The sequence below is a fragment of the Lepisma saccharinum genome, chromosome 24, assembly GCF_977018435.1.
Source record: "Lepisma saccharinum chromosome 24, izLepSacc3.1, whole genome shotgun sequence".
In the NCBI taxonomy this organism is placed as follows: domain Eukaryota; kingdom Metazoa; phylum Arthropoda; class Insecta; order Zygentoma; family Lepismatidae; genus Lepisma; species Lepisma saccharinum.
Genome location: NC_139252.1, coordinates 55,099,637 through 55,117,405, shown reverse-complemented (window position 1 = coordinate 55,117,405; position 17,769 = coordinate 55,099,637). Strand labels below are relative to the sequence as shown.

Sequence of the window (17,769 nt, the reverse complement as noted above, 5' to 3'; positions counted from 1 at the left end):
GATGTAGGGAATATCAACCTTGAAAGTGGTAGATATATATTGCGAGACCCTGTATAGTATATAGTCATTATTTTTCTTTCTCTTTTTAAAAAATTATGATTCATATTTGCAATTTCGATTTACATTAGATGTTGATACTCAGACTCAAAAATTTGTAATTATTTGGAATCAAATGTTATGTCAGGATGTCTACCTGTCAAGAATGTCAAGAAAAAGTCAAGAAATGATGCTTGGGGTCAAGAAGTTTTGCATAATTTTTTTTACAGTATAGTGAATTTACATTGTTATTTACCTGTACTGGTATTTGTTAAATTTAATATTTGGAAATCTAAAATTGCATTGAGTTGTGGTTATGATTTGTGTATTTTGTTTCTTAAGAATTTTATTCTTGCATGTGTGAAGTTGTGTAAAAATCTTAAATAAAGTAATGTGGCCATTCCCCATCCAGAATGAAGCCTGAAGCATTAATTCTTACATGCATTAATAATTAATGCAAGTCTAAATGTCTTGTTAAAATACAGCTTCAGTTTTCATCTTAACCAACCCTGTAGGAGGGGTTTTTCATTAAATAAAAACACCTATTTTCTTAATTTCAAACTATAACTAAGTAGGGGGGGGGGGCATAAAATGTTAAGAAAAGGAAAAAGAATGGTCAAGAAAAAGGGAAGAATTTTTGGTATGTTATTTTGGTAGACACCCTGTATGCAATCACAAAATCCAGTTTTATCCCACACGAAACTGGTCAAGAAAGAAACTTCAGCTGGTATCGATAAATTCTGATACTTTCTCATACTGATACCACTGATATTGGCCGATACTGATACATCGGTTTTCCTAATTGATATCTTTCTCTTCATTGGTCCAGCATGTCACAACTACATGGTAGGTTTCAGAAACGTAAGAGAATTATTTCAGTTTTGTGTGTGGCTTAATTCATAACAAAAATCTTGTTGTCTGTGATGCGCATTTAATATGTTCATGACAATTTTGACCTTGTCAAAACTGCTTCCAAAATTTATCTCTGGACATGTCCATAAGATGCCCTGTTCATTAGTAACAATTTACTGGGGATGGTTGTTGCTAAGTGAGCATGATTTTAATATTGTGTTCTTTGAATTTTATTTACAATTTAATGTTTTGAGCAGGAGCACAATATAGTGGAACCTCGATGTTACGTTTTTCAGGGACCAAGCCGAAAAAACTTACAATGCAGAAAATTTTACAACATTTTGCTATGTTGGGACCATCAAGGTTGAATGTATAATATGAGAAAATGTAAAATCGGAGAACAGCTGTATTTAGCTGTCATCATTAATGTTTTTTGTTGCATTTAATCTTTGATTTGATTTGATTTGATTTAGTTTATTTTACTTCGCGTTTTGTGCCTCTTGGCTAATTTGCGAAGATGGGGATGAGTGATGAAATGATGAAATTGATGAATGGACATTGACAAACAACCAAGCCCGACCGGGATTCGAACCCGGGACCCTTGGCGTCGCAGCGCGATGTGCTAACCACTCGGCCACAGGGTCGGGCATGCATTTAATCTTGTTTTTGATAACCTTCGAAGTTTTTTCTTTCATTAATGATCACTTTTGGGGCAATTTGGAGTTGTTTACCAGCCTCTAATACAAATTCAAGTCGGTGTAAAATGAACTCTTTATTGGTAATTGAAAAAGTGACACGATGTTTTTTTGTTTTTTTTTACAGGAGCAGCCTAGCAAGCTCCGGACCATCGGTCTATCTCAGAGCCGCCTGAACGATAGGTACCACTCAATGGAGAAGATGGAAGCTCCGATGTTAGTCCACAACAAAGAGTACATGACGAAAGACGAAGTAATAGAAGAAGCGCTGGAATCCATCTCTCAGAGAGGGGAAAACAAGGATGATGGAAACGAGAAATCGTGGGGCAAATATGGGTTGAGCGGAAGGAGTGCTCTTAACGACAGGTAATAATGACGTACTTATATCTACTTAGTGTCATGATAATTTGAGGTGGACAGAACCAAGACTCCCTTGAATGATAAGAACCTCTTGACTACAGTAAACCCTCGTTCACACGAATCCCAAGGAACCGAAAAATCAAGAGTTTGTGTTAAAATAATTCGTGCTAACCGGGTACTCAAATTTTATTGTTGCAATACAGTTCCTTCTACACATTAACCATTTACAATACGTATTATGTATGTCATCATAAAAAACACTACTACAGTACTACAGTAATTAACTTTTAAAAAAGTACTCTCAGATCATTTTCTGGTGAAAAACAGTTCAGTATGTGCTGTGATTACACAGATTCCCAGGATGCGGCGATAGCTTTTATTGTATCAACCACACTCCTACTTGGGGTTTCAGTCTTCTACGTTTTAAAGAATAGAAAAACACATCTGAACACACAACTAAATTTGTTGGTTAAATACATATAAGTTCATTGTTGACGATGTGATAGCGATTGTCGAGCAATTGTTACTCGTACTGGCTATGTTTTAAAGAATAGAAAAACACCTTTTTGAACACATTGTGATCTGAATCTGTTGGTTACAATATTGTATAAGTTGATTGTTGACAAGATGATAGAGATTGTTGAGCAATTTCTTACATACCTAGCAGAGGAACGACAGAGGAACAACAGAAAAAAATTATGAAAAACTTTGAAAGTTTGTGTTAAATGAGATCTAATGACATAATGGACTAAAAAACAGTTCGTAATTCGTGGTAACCGAAATTTGCATTAACCGATAAAACTTTCTATAAGATATAATACATCCCTGCCGGGACCAACATTTTGTTCATGTTAACAGAGTGTTTGTCTTAAGCGAGTTTGTGTTAACGAGGGTTTACTGTATACAGAATAACCTAGGAAAATTGGAAGAGGCAAAAGAATGCACGATATAACAAAAAACTGAAGTTCATGAAAAATGGGATATACAGTTTTCTTCTGCATATTGTAGTTACATTCCTCAGTACAGTAATAACAATGATGTTAGGGGAAAATAGTTACACAGTATTGAAGTTTTAATTTAAATAAATGGTCAAGCATCTTCTGCTTCAGGATGTTGCATCGTTTCTGAGCATCAATGTCAAGTTGTTGTCTGTCAGGCTGTCGGTAGGTGTTGCATCCAGCTGCTGTTTTACATGGTGTCTTGTCATCTCCAATGCAGTGAAGTTTTTTTAAATACCATTCTTTTTTGCCTTGGATTATTGAGACACTACTGTGTGTTCACTAACAAAGGTGACTTTAAATAAATTCTTGTTAGAATTTATTCAAAGAAATGAAGGCAAATACTAGCAATATTTATTTTACTGGATATCGCAGAGTTCTTGATTAGCTGAACAGTTTCATTTGTGGTGCATACAGTCCTGGGTTCAATTCCCAGTGGGATATCCAAAATTTAAGTGTTGAGAATTGGAGAACTACTTGAAAAGTGGTAGTAATCTTTCTGTTCTTAGATAGCCAGTTAACAGTGGTTTTGGGACTGAATGTTCCAACCATACATCACCCAACAAAGAGTTTTTCCCTTTTTTTGGGGAGGGGGCATTTTATGCTTCTAGCACATATTTATTTTTTACAAAATTCAAATATATCCGAGCCATCATCAACTGATTATGGAGGTCTAACGTCACAGACCATATTTATTTTTATAGTATGCAACTGTTTATTCACATAATGTGAATTATATCTAACAATCTAATTATTATTGTTTAAAAAAATGACAGTGTCAGAAGTATAAATAAATATATATATTGGTGTATCAGAATCCGTATCAGTTTAATGATCTTTCTGCTTTAGATTATAAAATACATGTATCGGCACAATGCGTAAGTTTTGCATTATTGATTGTGCAGAATCTTGTCTGGACATTCGTGTTCCTTCAAAAATTGCAATTAGCTAAAAATAGCAGAATTAAAAATACATTGTGTCAATTAGGTCAAGAGGTGTTCTTGCAATATTAGCTAGGTCTGTTCCGAATATCAATGTGAGCTTTTGAGAGCTAATACCAATGGTGTTAGGTGCCAAAAGCTCAGAAGCACATCCAGAACTGATCCGGCTGATATCCCATGAAAACCTGTGACAGTCATTGGTTAATCATTTTGCATGATTAGAATTAGTTCATAAATGGTTCTAGTTGTAACACAAAGGTGAAGATACAACTTCTGTGGGTTTATATATTAGTGAAGAAATAACTACGCAAGATGCAGTTCACTATTACCTGTATTCCAATTTCATTACATCCATTGGTATATAATGACTATTGATTTTCATTGCTGTAGCAACATCAGAATTTCAAATATTACATCATTTATACAGTGTTTAGCGCAAATGAAGAACATAAAATGTAATTAACATTGTACAAAGTAATTATTATACATTTTTTTGACCATTAATAGAAAGTGACTTGTCTAATATGAAATTAATACTTTTTAATAAACATTTAATCATATTGTGTGGATCCACACCGTCACAAACTTCATCATTCACTGCCAGGAATACTTCAAGAATTATATTCCATCGGCTATTTCGGTAATTAAAGTTTGTATATACTGAACTCACACCACTATCATCATTATTTGTAGGTATTTTGCTAAAGATGACTATCCAGATGGCCCGAAGACACAGTCTGAAGTTGGCAGCGAAATAAGCCAAAACATCAGAGCCGTTGAAGAATTTGACAGAAGGCGGCGTCAGCCTTCACAAGACTCTCCCAGCAAACGAAGAGCATCTTCCGAGTTTGGAAACTACGAAATTAAGCAAGACTTCGGGTGAGTGCCTGCAGTCGATTAGTTTTTCTTCTCCTTGCTTCTAACCAATAAAGAGAACTGCTTATATTTTATACATACAGGGTGGGTACTCGATGGGAATTCCTTGAATTCTGGGAATTATGCATGAATTCTACGTGAATTTTCCCCCCTAGACATGAAAAATTGCATCTTGGATCAATACAAATGAATTCATACATTTATAAATGCCCCAAGGCAAGTTTTACACACTTTAGCTTTTATATTTATCGAGGATCGGAAAGAAATGAAAGCTTGTGGAAATTAAAACGGAATTTTCTCAATTCATTTAGTTTGTTAGTGTTGCGATTAGGTAAATTTGAATTTGAAATTTTTATATAATTAACTATTTTTCGTAGATTTGTATATTCTGTAACATTTGTGACTTGTATTTGTAGATGTATTTGGGGTCTAAGTATGCAAAATGGCTAACGTAGACTCCAAACTTTAAATTGAATATTTTAAATATACATATACCATTTAATAGAATTTCTGGATACATTGGAATCACACATACCCTTTATATTGTTAATATATTCGTGTGTGGTGAGAGGGGGTAATACGTAAGGTTGAAACAGAGAAAACATCTGTATGGACCCTTGAGTTTTTGGAAACTTCGCCTTGAAAACCGGGAATTATACTTATTATCATGATCCTAAAGTGGCCACCCTGACATGATAATATGGTCTCATGCATTAACTGAGGAACATCTACCAGGTGTGCCAGTTAATAATTCTTTATTGATCTGAAAGAAAACAAGTGTATCTTGGGCGAAAATGCTTTATTCAAAGTATGTGCCATCGCTAGCTATACATTTTGCCCATCTGTCCGTCAAATTGTGGATGCCCTACCAGAAAAATCGTTCACATTTTGAGGTGATCCAGTCAGCAAGCCATTGTTCGACATCTTCATAATTGGTGAAATGTTGGTGGGAAAGTGAGTGAAACATCGATGAAAACAAGTGGTAGCCCAAAGGGGCTAAGTCTGGTGCATATGGCGGGTGGGGCAAGAATTCCCAGCAAAGTGCAGAACTGGTGTGTCTGATGCCTTTCGCTGTGTGTGATGAGGCATTGTCGTGCTGCAAAATCACTTTTCCATGTTTTGTTGCCCAATCTGAATCTTTTCCATGGCATGAAGACGATCAGATATGGTTTGGCGACCAACATTTAACTTCTCTGCCAGTTGTTGTTGCGTTTGCGTATCGTCTTCGTCCAACAGTGCTTGCAATTCGGCGTCTTGGAATTTTTTCGGCTGGCCCGGGTGATCCTTGTCTTTCAAGTCGAAATCACCACTTTTGAATCGTCGAAACCAACACACACACGCGTCTTGCATTAGGACATTGTCACCGTACGTTTCCACAAGGATACGATGGCTTTCACTCGAGTTTTTCTTTTGATTGAACAAGAAAAGCAGGACATGCCGCACATGCTCCTTATTTGTTTTGAAGGTCAACATGTTTCCCACACAAACCTAATATTACGATCACTCGCACTTGGTTGCACATCCACAGCATTTTGACAGGTACTGTCCTGCCAACACACTGACGTAACAGTTGAGTCTGTGCACCAACCCTTGCTTCCAGTGCCATCCAGTGACGAATTTCAGAATTATTAACCGGCACACCTGGTATAACTGTATATCAGATCGCTAGAATATTGATTGTTGTTAGTATTGGTAAATTTTATATCTGTACTCTAATGGTATCAGTAAAAATTTCATGTACTTTCACTACTCCTACGAATTATTAAACTTACTGTTTACATGGTAAGCATTGGCATAAAGGGAGTTTCCTTTTTGTTTTTATAAATTTAGAAACCACAAACAGTTGAATGGTCATGGTCATGTGAACGGGTCAGCATTGGAGCTGCCATCTGTTATATCAGCCAATGGGAACTGTGATCTTCCGGACTTTGAGTACCCTGACGTTGCCAGCCAGACCAGAAGTGAGGATGACAAGGGAAGCTACCTGCGAGGTCATCCAAGGTACTTACATCTACGTGAAAGTTCTTGTTGCTCATTTTGTGAACAAAAGAGGGTTGAAAAGTGTACGAGGGACATTCAAGTCAAACCACTGGACCTTCATATTTTTTTTCAGAATAGTAGAACACAGTGGTCACATAGAAAATACTTTTATTTCTCAGTGTAATCTTTCTCCACACTAATGCACTTATCCTAGTGTTTCGCTAGTGTTTTTATACCAGCAGTGTATAAAGATTTCTCAATACGGTGAAGCCTAGATCTGACTGCTTGCTTCATCTCTTCATCACTGCGTCAGTCTTGCGGAAACAGAATACCTCTTGAGCATTTTCACGAATGATTGTGTTCAAATCCCACACAGAGATGTGTGTGTCCACGAGTTGGCTACATGTTATCCCAAGAATCACATCTCGCTGAATGTTCACAGAAATGACTGCAGTGGGTGCTGAGCCACCCTGACTGGGATCATCTTGCACTTGATGTACTGCTGTTGTTAAAATGTACGAAGAGATGCTGAAAAGTTTGTAGCCCGACCAAGTTCCCAAACTGTTTAGAGGAAGGTCACACTATGTCTTGAAAGTATGTATCCTTGTATGTACATATACCAAAAAGCATTGCATAATTGACAGGCTTTCTTGTTGTTTCAAGTTTATTAAGTGACCCTGTCTGCTCAGCAACCATACTGAAAAAAGGTGTCCTGTTTCTCCATGACAATGTCTCTGCCCACCGTGCAGCAGCAACACAGCAGAAATTGCGAGACCTGGGCTTTCAGTGATCCACCCTATTTCCCAGATCGGACAACTTTCTGTTTTCTCAGCTCAAAAAACACCTGAAGGGACGACAGTTTGCCTCAGATCAGGAGGTGATTATTGCCACAGAGCATTGGTGCGAGGAGCAAACTTCAGATTATTTTTTAAGTGGTTTGCAAAAGTTTAAGCACCGGGACAGAAAGTGCATTGAGCTTCGAGGGGAGTATGTTGAGTAACTATGAAGTCTCATTATTCCAAGTGCATTCCTTATACGTCGGGCTACGACCTTTTCAGCATCCCCTCATATGATGTACTTCTTGTTGTCCTGAAATTTCAACACCATGCACACACATCTATTTCAGTCTGAAACCATATTTACCACTGTATACCTTTGCAGAGTGTCAAAATGTTCCAGCAGGACAGATAGTATACCATTCTTTGAACTTTCATGTCATGGTTGTTATACTATTGTAGAGAAATGTTTGAGTACTAGTATTGACACACAAAATAATATGTAGATGGTTCCATGGTAACTGAATACAAAAAACGAAACATGCACTTTGGTGGGTAAAAGTATGCTAGTCAAGAAAGTCATGTAGCAGTTTAAGTTCACGATCAAAGAGAAGTAAATGCAGTGAACATAATATTTAATGGTGAAGTCTGCACTATCTGCTGAAAGATAAACTTGTTGAACCCTATTCGCATTTTCCCCTCTCGCAGGTTTATCAAGTCTCACTATGCTGGGAAGAGGGCGGCACCTGGAAGCCACTCCAGCCGAGCGTACATCGAGGGGAGGAACTCTGAGAAGTCTGACTACGGGGCTAAGTCTTCTGCTTTGTCTGATACAAGTGAAGCACCTTCGTTAGGTAAGTGGTGACAGATAATTTAGAATAGCATTTCTAAATTCAGATGCTTTAGCTAAAAGCAGTAAAGTACTTAAGTGTTGAACTTCTTTTGTACTGGATAGTAATATTTTTTTCAGTTTTATTTATTTATTTTTTCATGTTGCCTTACTCTAATTTGTATTGGTTCTTCAGCATTTCAAGTTATTTACCCTTTATCAGATATTCAACTTTCATTTTTTACTAAGCATTGTTTTCACAATTTTCTTTTCCTTGTGTTTTCACCCATATTTTCTATCTGGTTTTGTTGGTTGATGATGGCTATCATTTATGTTTGAAAATTTGCTCAAAGAAGTTATTGCACCTCAGAGCTCATAATGTGAACTAGCAAGAAGAACATCAAACAATCTGAGCATATGGTTTTGATATTTGGAAGTAAATAAATTGTCCTAAAGACTTTCAAATGCTGTACTTTTCACTAGTTTCTGTTCTGTTTGTTAATTTCACTCTTACACATGTGAAGAATACAATTTTTTGTTTTGAGGCATTTCTAAAATGTTTTAAGACATACTTATGGAATTTTTAGGTCGTAAGCACATTCTTTATTTTGCATATTTTAGTGATTTTTGAGCCATAAAAATAACTGTCCTAATAATGACATTTCGAAAATATTTATTGACACCTTCACGTAAAAGTGCATGCATGAAATGGGAATACCGTTGTAAAGGAGTTGTAATAACATATTTATTGCATAACCATATTTGTTCTTCCCAGCATCCCATGTCAGAAGGGTGAGGGTTCCATCCCAGGCATCAGACGTGGACCAGTTCTTGGATGACTTATTCATGCCTGTGTTGGATGGAAACTTGGATGAGTTGTCAGACGCCCGGTCCCTAGCTGCCTCCATAAAGGGCGGTGGAGAAAGGAAAGTGTCTACAAACAGCCGCTTCGACGATTCGGTAGATGACGAAGTTGCAACCCTCACGGGATCTGTATCTGGGATGAAGTAAGTTTCGATGCATTTTGCAAGGATCTATCAATGAACACTCGAATGGGAATTATTCTGTTCATTGCTGTTTATGAATTGAGGTATAAATTAGACATGGTCAAATCTGGATAAAGTTTTATCTCAATATCAGATAATATTCTATCTGGATTTCAAATATCCATATATTGAATTATCCAGTTATCTGGATATTCGATATCTGAATATTTGTATTATCCAAAATGTCTGGATATTCAGATTATGCGAAATGTCTGGACATCCAAATGTGTACATTATCCAAACAGTTTTATCGTTTATCTGTTTCACTGGCTTTCCACATATTATTTTATTCATCATGTTTGTATTTCACTGCATGGATTTTCTACAAATTCTTAATCAAACCATCATCAAATTATCCAGATATTTGGATTATGTGGGTATCTGGATTATCCATTGCTAGAGGCATGCATATTTCGATTTTGACGAAAACACAAAATGTGAAATAACACATTCTAATGATAATTTTTCATGTTTCTGAAAGGTGTGATGTACATTTTCCTACCCTGTTTGTCACGAAATTATGCGAAATGAACTGCAAAATGCGAAATAGACTCTTAAACATGAAATTTACCGTTTATATACCGACGCGACACTTTCTGAAGCCTGAAGTATCCTGTGAGTTATGCAATTCACGGAAAATTGATTAATTCTGTAAATATTTGAGAAGCAAAAATGGACCCCTTTATACAAGAATAAACTTTATATTCTGGTAATGATTTAATGTGCTACGTATCAGAAGGGATATGTTTGTTTTGTGTAATAAATCAAATTTGGGATTATATTCACATTTTTTAAAATCAGAACGTTATTTCATATGGTGCTTTTTCATCGCTATAACAGCGAAATTTCATTTTATTTACTGCTCTTGAACCCGAAATTGACTTTGTTTTTGTACCGATATTTTGCTTTTTTATTTACCAAAAATATGTGGCTCTATCCATTGCCTCTGAAATGGATATTGGATAATTTGAAACCTGGATATTCATTATCTAATTTTGTGGCCATCTAAAGTATAAATATTAAAATGAAACCATTGCAATTTACTTCTATTACACAAATAAAAAAAATATCTAAATGTGAAATTGCAAGTACTGTAGATGTTGTTAGGGCTGATCTGATGCCACTTTGAACAGATAGCAATGCTCTTACCAACTAATGAGTATAGTGAAAAACCTGATAAGCTCTTGTGGATGGCAGTGTAATTAACTTGGTAAGTCCTGAGAAATGTGAAAGTATGAAAACAGTGTACAGGAGAATAGTAGAGTCCTGAAATTTTGAATTTGTCATCTTGTAAATACAGGAAAATGTGACTTACCAGGTTTTTTCTCTGGACTCTACAGTTGCCACCAATATTGATACATGAAAATGTAACAATTCATGTAGTTTAGATAATTTCTAAATTATATTGTATAAATTTGGCACTGGAACTATATCACAGAAATATACCAGAGTTTTGATTTAAAATATTCATAATTTCATATGAGATAGCCTTTTAATCGCAAAATACAGTTTTCCCCACAAAATTGCTGTAAAGAAAATGAAAGTGATGCACTTTGCATAATCTATAGAAAATTTATAGGTGTGTGTGTTGCTGAATTTTTGTTGACTCTGAGAGACACTTAGCCTTTCATGGTAGAGTGGTAAGCACACTACGCTACAACGCCAGGGGTACTAGCTTTGAATCCATTCCCGCACGTGGGTATTCTTTATGAGTGCCCCTTCATCAGTTTCATCATGTCATCACTCATTTTTGTGATTAATCAAGAGTGGCAGAAAAGCAATGCTATTTAACACAAATCAAATCAAACGCTTGGCCTTTTGATTCAATTTGATTTTGATTTTCTTTAATGTTGCTTTTCTGCTTCTTTTGTCTAATCACGAGGATGAGAATGAGTGGTGATGTGTTGAAACTGATGAAAGAACACTCATGCCCAGGCAGGGATTCAAACACGGGACTCCTGCCATCGTAGCACACTGTGATTGATTGATTTAGTTTATTTTACTTGCCGTTTTGTGCCTCTTGGCTAATTTGCGAAGTTGGGGATGAGTGATGAAATGAATTGACATTCACAAACAACCAAGCCTGAGTGGGATTCGAACCCGGGACCCCTGGCGTCGCAGCACAATGTGCTAATCACTCAGCCACAGGGTCTGGCATAGCGCACTGTGCTAACCACTCTGCCACATTTGGCATTTGAAAAAGTATGAGTTTGTACAGAGTGTCCAAAAATGAATGTTACCATTTCAAATGTAAATAACATCTTTATTAATCAATCTGTTGGCAAGAAATTTGAATGACACATAGTATACAAATGGGAGATTCATTATTTAGGTGTGGAATATGATATCACGTAGGTGGGCTCCATTATTCGCCAGGCAGACACGTGCCCTTTCCATGGCTTGTTCCATGAATTTTCTTAATGTGTCTGGGCCAATAGCTTGAATCTCCTCCTGGGTGTTGTTTTTGAGATGGGGGAGTGTCCTGGGCTTACTTCTAAATGCCCGGTCTTTGAGGTGTCCACATACGAAAAAGTCTGGTGCTGTTAAATCAGGGGATCTGGGAGGCAAGTTAAAGAGTATCGACAAAGATCTCCCTTAATAGCTGCATTGTCTGTCTGGCCATATGTATGTGCCATTATAATCTCCAAGGTTTACTCTCTCCTTAACCTGAAACGAAAAATATATATTTGTTTTAATATTTCAGGTAACAACATTTTTAAATGGTAACATTCATTTTAGGACACCCTGTATTAGCGACAAAATTCCAACGAATACTGTCTTATACTGATGCCGCTGGTATACACTAATTCCTAAACAAGTTTTTTTTTTTAGATACACTTTATTTCAGTATAATTTAACATTGCATGGGTTCTTTTTGAAAGAAATGCGAACTAACTAGTATTGAACAGGAATGTGTGGAGCCCTACCTTCTACCTGATTTTTACATTGAATATTGTCATGGTGACAATTGTAGGGAATAAAATCTAAACTCTGATAGAATGATGCAGCAAAGTAATTGATATTAGCCGAAATCTAAAGTATTGACATTGCTTGTGTAGTGGTTGAAGTTGATATCTACATTGGATCAATTTGGCTACCTTTATCTTCAAATTGGTGTCCACATACCCATAATTTATACATTTTCCCCCCAACATTTTTGAGCCAATGAATGATATTTTGTGTGTGTTATATTTTCATTTAACATGAAACGGGAATTTTTACATGTGGCAACGGCAGATGCCTAATGTATGTTTTTTTTCCCCAACCAGGTTGCAAGATGGTAGCAAACCAGTAAGAAGAAAATCAATTTTGAACCAAAACCAGGTCCAGAATGTGGACGACTACATCACCGACCTCTTCCGTCCAATATTTGTGAACAACAGCATCAAGAAGCTGACCAAGGCATCAACCCTCGTGGAAGCCATCAAGGGTGGAGGCAAAGGCGTTGGAGGGATTGAGACACCGGTAATGGTTTCTTACTAATCATCATTTAGCTTGCATAGTTAATCGTATTTTACATTTTATCGCCAATTATGTGCACTCCACCTTCACTCTGGCATAGGCCAAAAATGTGTGAAGCCCTACTTCCATGTTTGTTACACATGGGTGCGTCACGGAGCTGATAACCCTTTCCAGAGATATCCTGTGTGTACAGAAACATGATGTGATAGTATTCAGCGAGCAGCATCGAGGCAATGCCATTGCTTTAAGGGTCATTTGTGTTTTTATTATTTTTTACTACATTCTCCTTTTGCCCAGTTTTAATTGTACAGGGTGGCCCAAGGAAAAGGTAACCAAATAATTTTTTGTTACCTTATGTTTCGGTTATCTCTTTTTGGGGCCACCCTGTACTTTTAAGTGTGTGTATTAAGGCTCAGCTAAAATTGAATTCAATTGAATTTAAAATTTTGGGTGCGTTAGCACTAAGGCTATTTTGCACCCGTCACATTATACGGGGTGCAGCCCCTTATCGTTACACATAACAACTCTAACGTTGCATAACTAAAATCATAAAATATTAAAATCTTCTGACTTTTGATAAAAGCTGAGGCTGTAAAGGAGCACTCAGTACAAATAAGGACAAAACACAGGACAACACAAACAAAATTATACTGGCTATGGGGCCAGTAGCCAGAGCCTCATTAGTCTGCAGTCCAGGGTGTACTATGTGGAAGTGAGGTTGACTATTTAGTGTACTACGTGGAAGGAGCACCCCTTACACCCCGGCTCAGCTAGACCATTAGCTGAAGCAAGGGCAGTTGTTTTAGAATTTTCCTTTTTTGAAAAACTGCTATGATATTCCAATATTTGTAAAATTACATTTTCGTGGCTACGTAACTCTATTAAACTATTGACAATATCTAGGCAACAGCGAAAGCAAACCACACGAATATTCACGTGAATGTTCTAGAAGGAATTCTAAGTATATATGATTTTTCAAATTTTGGAGTATCATAGCAGTTTTTCAAAACAAGAGGAAAATTCGAAAACAGCTGCCCTTGAGTCATCCAAAGGTCAAGCCAAGCCTTAACCTTTACAGTCCCGATTGGTCATGTGTTGACCGATGGCATTTATGGCCACAGTCCCGATCGGTCATATCTTGACCGATGGAACAGAACCTTTTTTCGTCTGTTCATTTTCTATGCTCATGACTCGAAGTGCGTGGAACTTGAAACCAAGAGTTGATATGCATCGACAGCGATGCTGGTGCTCTTCAACTCCCTAATGACGTCAGCAACAGCTGGCGATTCAGAGGATGAAGAACTTCTTCCAGAGACATTGCAGCGGCCAGGGGCGGGCAGTGTGGGGGAGAAAAGAGAAAACATGAGAGAGAGAAAGAAAGAGTCTCTCTCTCTCTCTCTTTCTCTCTCTCCTCTATCTTTACTTCTTTCTTTTCTCTTGAAAGAGAGAGAGTGAAAGAGTCTTCTTTCTTTCTTACATTTTCTCTCTGTCTCTCTCTCTTTCTTTCCGGGAGGGGAACATCTTCTTTCTTCTTCTTCGCTTCGCCCTCCCCTGAAAAGAGAGAGTAAAAGGAAGAAGAATATTCCGCCCTGCTTCACCCACCTTCCCCCCCCCCCCCCCCCGGGAGAGAAGGAGAAAGATCTATCCCTCTCTCTGGAGGGATTATTCTTCTCTTCTCTAAAGAAGATCTTCTTTTTCTGGCAGGGAGGAGGAGGCATTCCTTTACTCTCTCCTCTCTTTTTCTTTCTCTTCCTCTTTTTTTTCTCTGTAAGAAAGAGGAGAGAAGGAAACGAGAGTGAGAGAGTGAGAGTGAGAGAGAGATGATCACCTCTCTCCCAATCCTTCCCCTATTCTCTTTCCTTCTCTTTCTTGCTCTCTCTTTCCTTCAGAGAGAGGGAGAGAGGGGGGAAATAGAGAGAGAGAACAAGAGGGGAGAGAATCAGAATGGGAGAGAAACCTTTCTTTTCCTTTCTTCCTTCTCTCTCTTATTTCTCTTTCCACACCGAGAGAGAGAGATGAGAGAGAGAGAGAGAGAGAGAGAGAGAGAGAGAGAGAGAGAGAGAGAGAGAGAGAGAGAGAGAAGAAAGAAGGAAAGAAAAAAAAACAACGAAAACTTCTCTCTCTTTCTCTCTCAGGGGGAGGGGGTAAAGACAAGAACTTCTTCCAGAGACATGGCAGCAACCAGGGGCGGGCAGTGTGGGGCCTACAGTCCCACAGTTTCGTTTCTTTTTCATTTTTCTTCAGATGGCAAAAAGCATTAGGAATAAAGTAAATATTGAATTATAATGTAGACATGTGGTTGCAAATAGGACATAGAATTTGTTCCTGTCCCATGTCTCAACAGGAAGGGGGGAGAGGCAAAATTTTATCTTTTCTTTTTTTCAATTTTCACATTTGAAGCCATGAATAATAACAAATACATACAGATAGCAACACTCCGTCTTTTCTATGTCAAAGTACATTTTATTCTTAGTAAAATGTTTCTTGTTTCACTAAATTATCTGCCATAGGAAGGAAGCTATAACGACTTTTGCTAAACCTTACAAAACTAGTTTAAATGACCTGGGACAGAGGTAAAAACTGCATAAGCGCCACGGGACTTTAAAGGTTAAGTGCTTCATTTGTGGACTGGTGAGCCACTCTTGCAATACAAAACGATCCACAAATGTGCCACTCATTTGTCCCTTGTGAAGGGATTCTAAGGTACGCTTCTGTTGAGATGAAGTTGCACTCTTGATAGAATGAAAGAGTATGTCATTTTATCTTATTAAGAGTGTGCACAAAATTTGATTTTTACTGCTGTCGCAATGAAGACGTGGGAATATGGTCTATTGTGAAGTAATTGCCATAATTAAATATATTAAAATAGTGGTGTTTTCTTTGCAGCAAACGCAGACTCAACCAGCTTTTGGATTCACTCCAATAGCAGGCATGACTTCACCTACTCCTGTAATGTCAGGTATGATGTCCGGAATGATGTCACCACCTCCAATGATGATGCCGACAGTTCCCGTGTACACGCCTGCAGGTAAGTGGTGCTTGGTCCAGTTCTTCATTGAGTCTTGAAAACATGTAAGGGTTTTTAAAATCCACATTTCCAGTAAAAATCTTGATAGTTGTATAGCCGTTGCTGCCCTTTACTAAATGAATACAATGCCTACAAGACACACACTAAATGTTTTCCTACTGCTCATGTGCCTGAACACATTAGGATTGCCATGAATCCAGTCTGTAACACAGCATTTTTTGGTGTCATAAATGAAACATTTTATACAATTTTATCCACACCATACTCCCACTAGTTTGCATGGCACCATTTGGGCATATTTTAAACTTTGGAAAATGTAACTTAAAAAATTCACGTGCCCTTGCTCCTCCCCCTCTTACCGCAAGCTCCAAGTTGTGCCCTACACTTGCTTCATGTCAGCGTAGGATCCACATATTTCATATTCTTTATTTCCGTTGACCCATGTCCATAGGTATGGAAATCGTCATATAACAATACATACAGTAATAAAATATTAATACAATTTTAGACAAGGATTACAGTAATGATTTGAAGAACTTCTACATGAAGGAAATCCAAATAAAGGAAGAATACACTATGGGAGTGAAATTTTTTAGTGTAAATAAAATGTAAAAGTACATATTTACTTTTACATTTTATTTTTACACTAAAAAATTTTCTTCGTTTATTATTGTGCTCGCCTTAAATATTGTATGTAATTTCACTCCTATAGTGTATTCTTCCTTTATTTGGATTTCCTTCATGTAGAAGTTCTTCAAATCATTGCTGTAATTCTTGTCTATAATTGTATTAATATTTTATTAGTGTATTTGGATTTCCTTCGTGTAGTATTTCTTAAAATGGTATTATCTATCCATCATCAGATAACCTTCACCAGTCCCTCCACTGCATCTTGAGGCAGACAGTAGCTTCTTAATCAGTGTCCCAGACAATTTCTATTTCTCTTTGTGATCACTTCCAGCATTTCACCACAACTCTTTTCAGCACAGTTTCATTTCTTACTTTGTCTGTCCGTTTCACACACACACCATTCTTCGCCATAGCCACATTTCTAAAGCTTCTAGTCACTTTTCCTCACTTCTTCGTAATGGCCAGGTTTCTGTGCCATGCAACGCCACACTTCACACAATTGTAATGTTTAGTTCTAAGACATTTCAAATGTATCATAGAACATGTATGCCACTTTTTCATTGGTTGCTGAATTGTACAGTGTGTTTCTGTGTGCACATGAAATGCAAGCGAAGTGTAATTACAAAGTACAATTTACTGAGATATTGAATGATACAAAGACCAAAATTATATCATAAGAAATCTCAGTTTTCATCATGTGAATTAGCTAAACATAATCCTAATCATAATCTTTATTCATCCGTTGACCCATTTAATCATGCATGTGGATAATCTCATGTAAAGCACAAGTTCCAAATGTAGTAACATTGTTGGGTACTTCTTGTGATGCAGTTTATTCTATAATCATAGATTAACAAATGTACCTGGGGCATCAAAAAGTTTTGCTTGTTGAGGTATGATTTGTTTAATAATGGAAAGATTGAAACAATGAACATACGTATAGTTTGCCTGTAGTGTCCTCTACTCACAGTTATCCTTCCACACAGTTCCCATCATGTTCAGTGCATTTGAGCGAACGTTTTACCAGGCCTCAAAGAAAAGTTTGCAAAAGTTCCACAGAACACACCCTGTCCCACCGTTCAGAGCTGTTTTAACCTAGTGTAGGTCCTCGAATCTCATGCCACGAAGCACAGACTTCATGGTATCCCAAACGCTCAATCATTGCCTGTGCTGCACTGCATCAGAAATTCCGTGGATGGTGATGTGTGTATCCACTCGAATGAGCTCATCAACCCTGTGGCAGTTGTCGTCGGTCACCGA

General features: G+C 37.3%; 1 protein-coding gene across 11 annotated transcripts in view; it reads left to right on the top strand.

Annotated features, from left to right (window-relative positions):
- Positions 1–17,769, top strand: part of LOC145978267 (unconventional myosin-XV-like) — a 536,876-nt gene that overhangs the window by 259,493 nt on the left and 259,614 nt on the right. For all 11 annotated transcript variants that reach the window (XM_083110775.1, XM_083110774.1, XM_083110769.1 and 8 more), the window contains 7 exons: positions 1,711–1,949; positions 4,576–4,761; positions 6,589–6,759; positions 8,223–8,368; positions 9,119–9,350; positions 12,659–12,854; positions 15,738–15,879. In XM_083110775.1, coding sequence (XP_082966901.1) covers positions 1,711–1,949; positions 4,576–4,761; positions 6,589–6,759; positions 8,223–8,368; positions 9,119–9,350; positions 12,659–12,854; positions 15,738–15,879 — 1,312 coding nt within the window. The remainder of the gene's footprint in view (positions 1–1,710; positions 1,950–4,575; positions 4,762–6,588; positions 6,760–8,222; positions 8,369–9,118; positions 9,351–12,658; positions 12,855–15,737; positions 15,880–17,769) is intronic.